This window comes from Durio zibethinus, chromosome 25 (genome assembly GCF_047325235.1).
Source record: "Durio zibethinus cultivar Kanyao isolate XHJ-2024 chromosome 25, ASM4732523v1, whole genome shotgun sequence".
Taxonomy (NCBI): Eukaryota; Viridiplantae; Streptophyta; class Magnoliopsida; order Malvales; family Malvaceae; genus Durio; species Durio zibethinus.
This window is the reverse complement of record NC_143186.1, coordinates 14029486-14033176: the sequence shown is the minus strand read 5'-3', so window position 1 is coordinate 14033176 and position 3691 is coordinate 14029486. Positions and strand designations below refer to the sequence as shown.

Sequence of the window (3691 nt, the reverse complement as noted above, 5' to 3'; positions counted from 1 at the left end):
ATATCACAATTGATTTTTTATGATAAAGTTTAAGTAGCTCTAATTGAGATGGATAAAAGATTATTTGGAACTTAATTAAGTCATCAATCTTTTCTTGGACATAACCATTAAGTTTTGAACATTTTCATTGATTATTGTTCAATTGTTAAAATGTTGCACTTTGTGATGATAAAAATTTTTTACTTCAAAAAATTTTTAAAAAATTTTGTAAATCCTTTAAATATCATTTAGTCATACGAATCCGTAAAAATTATTGTCACATATATTATCAGTAAGTTTGTTGCATTATTTTGTTACAATTTATCATTGTTATAATAAATTGATTTTATGAATTATCATGTTTTTACAAAATATGATATATGAAATTAAGTTTGATTATTTTAAAATTTTAGTTTAAGTGACATAAATATATTTAACATACTTATAATATTTTAATTATATATATCACGTAATTATAATTTAAAATTTTATACATTTAACTTTAAAACCAAACAAAATGCATATCCCCAATGGATACGATAGTTTACCTTTTTTTTTATATAGATACCACAGTTTTTAACACGTGACGTGTTGTCTCATTAACAATATTCAAATACATATCTCAAAGAATCAAAGTTTTCTATTTGCTAAACAGTATGGATATATATATATATATGGGTACAAAATTGTAGAAGCAAAATCAGATTAAAAGATTATTCAACAAAGTCGTGTTTTGATCATTGCAAGCTCCAGTTTGCTTTATTATGCCAAACTTATTTAGGCCCCACTTGCAGTCTTGAGCACCGTCTGTAAGAGCGATAGTATGCTGTTTGCACTGCAGAAAGCAACACAATGGTTGGAAGAGAATAGAAGAATTAAAGCCTAAACTTATAGTTCAAGTCAAACTAAGTTTGTTTCTCTAATAAAACAGATACCACTAAATAAATTAAACATCTTATACTTATATAAGTTACTATTACTTGCCCAAATAGGAAAAGGGATCTTAGTTTAAAAAAAAAAACAAAACACCTTCATTTATTTTAATTTCTTTCCTTTTGCTTTTGTATATGCAACTTTTTATGATATTTTTATGGTCTTGAATAATAATTCTATGTCTAAGCGAATTCCCACTATAACTAGTAATTTGATTTGGGTTGAAATTGGATTTTATTACTTCTCAAGCAGTTACTACTATAAATATATATCCAATGTTCACATCCTCCTTCACTTTCAAGTACTGTTTTGTCACCTTTATTTCATATTATAAGTCTCCTTACAAGTTGATTCTTATATCTCCATGTCTAGCTTTGTTACCAATTCAACCATGAAGAAATCTCATTCATTCAAGCTTTTGTTCCTTGTGTTTTTCCTCGTTCTAAACATCAAACAATCCCAGCAACAGCTTCCTAATCATGAGGGTGATGTTATTCCAAAGCATTACCACCAAATCAATCTCACCCATGTTACAGGACCCGAAAGCATCGCTTTTGATTGCAGAGGAGACGGGACATATGTTGGTGTATCTGATGGTAGAATACTCAAATGGCAAAGACAAAGTCTTGGTTGGAAAGAGTTTGCCATACCTTCACCAATCAGGTATATATAGTAAATTTCTTTAGTTGTTAATCTGTGATTTTTTTTTTGTTTCCATCTGCTAAAATATTGATCAATTTCTTCATCACATCCTTTCGATCAAATGTAGATAATATAATAACCAAATACCGATTGATTAGTTGTTGGTTTGTTCGTTGGATATTAGGGAGAGGAAGCTGTGGGATGGTTCAGCAAATCCCAGCCTCGAACCAATATGTGGAAGGCCATTGGGTCTGAAATTCAACAAAGAAACATGTGATCTCTACATTGCAGATGCTTACTTCGGTCTCCTAGTGGTCGGACCCAATGGTGGCGTGGCTCAAACACTTGCTACTTCAGCCGAAGGAATCCCATTTAGATTTACAAATGGTTTAGACATTGATGCCAATACCGGAGTTGCCTATTTTACAGACAGTAGCCTTATCTTTCAAAGGAGGTACCTCTTGTTTTCTTTCTCTCATATTCTCCCTTATTTATCAATTTCCCTCCCTCAATTTTCTTATAAATTATATTGATGAAAATTTTACAAAAAAAAAATTAAAATGAACAAAAAGAGAGGACTAGTGAGCGAATTACATGGGTCTATTTTTTTAGGTTCTATTATATAGCTATATGGGGGGTTTAATTACAATAAATATTTTATAGCTAGATTCTATTTTTTGCAAGGACTAGGCTGAAGTTCTTTACATTACAAGAAATTAAAATTTTATAGGTTTTTACTATCACATTGGATGGAAATTCACCAAGTAGGAATTTGCTGTATGGAGGGCTTTACTTACATTATTATTCATAATGAGGGAGAGACACAGACAAAATCAAAGGCTAGGAAAACTTTTTTTTCGATAATACTAATCTGGGAAAATTAGATCTTTGGAGTAGTGCACTTATATCCTCACATACCATTTTATGTTCTAATTTGCGATTTAGGGATTTATTCCCAAATATCCAAACCGGCTAGAAAAAGGAAACAAATTAAACAAACAATCTTTCTTGTCTTTATTGAAACAATAGTTCCCAGATTACTCACTTTTATTTATTTTGAAAATTTTTTATTATAGATTTGTAAATAAGATGTGTATTGATATTATTATATCAATTCGAATTGATCACACTTGCTGAAATAAATTATTTGGATAAAACATTGAAATTTATATAAGAATCTATTACAATTTATTTCAAATAATTAAATAAAAAAGAAATTAATAATTTTTATGATTATGTAGGTTCGCTGATTTTTTAATAAGATCAACCAACGATAGAAGTGGAAGATTGCTTAAGTATGATCTTTTCACTAGAAAAGTGTATGTACTACACAAGGGACTCATGTTTCCTAATGGGATTGCACTAAGCAAAAACGGTTCCTTCCTTCTACTGGCAGAATCCATTAAAAGGAGAATTTTGAAGTTCAAGCTTGATGCTGATGCAAATAGTTATGTGCCAGAAGTGTTTGCCCAGCTACCCAGAGTTCCTGATAATATAAAAAGGAATGAAAATGGAGAATTTTGGGTAGCTCTTAACGCTGGAAGGTTATGGAGCATTCAAAATGATGCCCCTGATCCTATTGGGATCAAATATGATCAAGAAGGAAATGTTATGAAACAACTGGATGGATATGGTGGAGTTACGTTGGACTCAATTAGTGAAGTTAATGAGTTTAATGGAACATTGTACATTGGTTCAGTAACCAAGCCTTATGTTGGCATCTTAAATGCCTAGAATTTTCAATTTATATATTCCATCTTTTCATATAATTTAGGATTAGGGTGAGATAATGTACTTCTAACTATTATATTTATCCTACAATTAGCAAGTTTTAATCACATTATTTTCTTTATTTTTATTGTAATTTTTTTTTTACATTCTAATAAAGTGAAAAGTATTGAAGAAAAAAGCAAGTTGTTAAAAGAAAATATTGTTCATGTTTTAATAGTAAAAATAATTTCTTTTATATTTCTTAATAAGATCGAATTATATAGTGTATGTTGTTACTTTTAAATGTATATTTATATACGTGATTGGTTAAAATAAGATTATGTTTGCATTTACAATGTATCTAATTATTTATTTTGAATTACTTACACCAGTGTTATGAAATTTCCTTTCCAACTTTTTTTTTTTA

At 29.2% G+C, this 3691-nt stretch overlaps 1 protein-coding gene across 1 annotated transcript; it reads left to right on the top strand.

Annotated features, from left to right (window-relative positions):
• Positions 1 to 1219: 1219 nt before the first annotated feature.
• LOC111276253 (protein STRICTOSIDINE SYNTHASE-LIKE 10-like) lies at positions 1220 to 3442 on the top strand. The gene is made up of 3 exons (XM_089754598.1): positions 1220 to 1575; positions 1739 to 2008; positions 2796 to 3442. Exons 1-3 carry the CDS (start codon positions 1277 to 1279, stop codon positions 3286 to 3288), a joined length of 1062 nt encoding a protein of 353 aa, XP_089610724.1. The 5' UTR covers positions 1220 to 1276; the 3' UTR covers positions 3289 to 3442.
• The last annotated feature ends 249 nt before the right edge of the window (positions 3443 to 3691 follow it).

Bases quoted from the DNA above. Each gene is read 5' to 3' on its own strand.
- LOC111276253 (XM_089754598.1), top strand. From the start codon at position 1,277: ATGTCTAGCTTTGTTACCAATTCAACCATGAAGAAATCTCATTCATTC. The intron at 1,576-1,738 runs GTATATATAGTA...GTTGGATATTAG, and splicing joins GCCATACCTTCACCAATCAG to GGAGAGGAAGCTGTGGGATG. The intron at 2,009-2,795 runs GTACCTCTTGTT...ATGATTATGTAG, and splicing joins AGCCTTATCTTTCAAAGGAG to GTTCGCTGATTTTTTAATAA.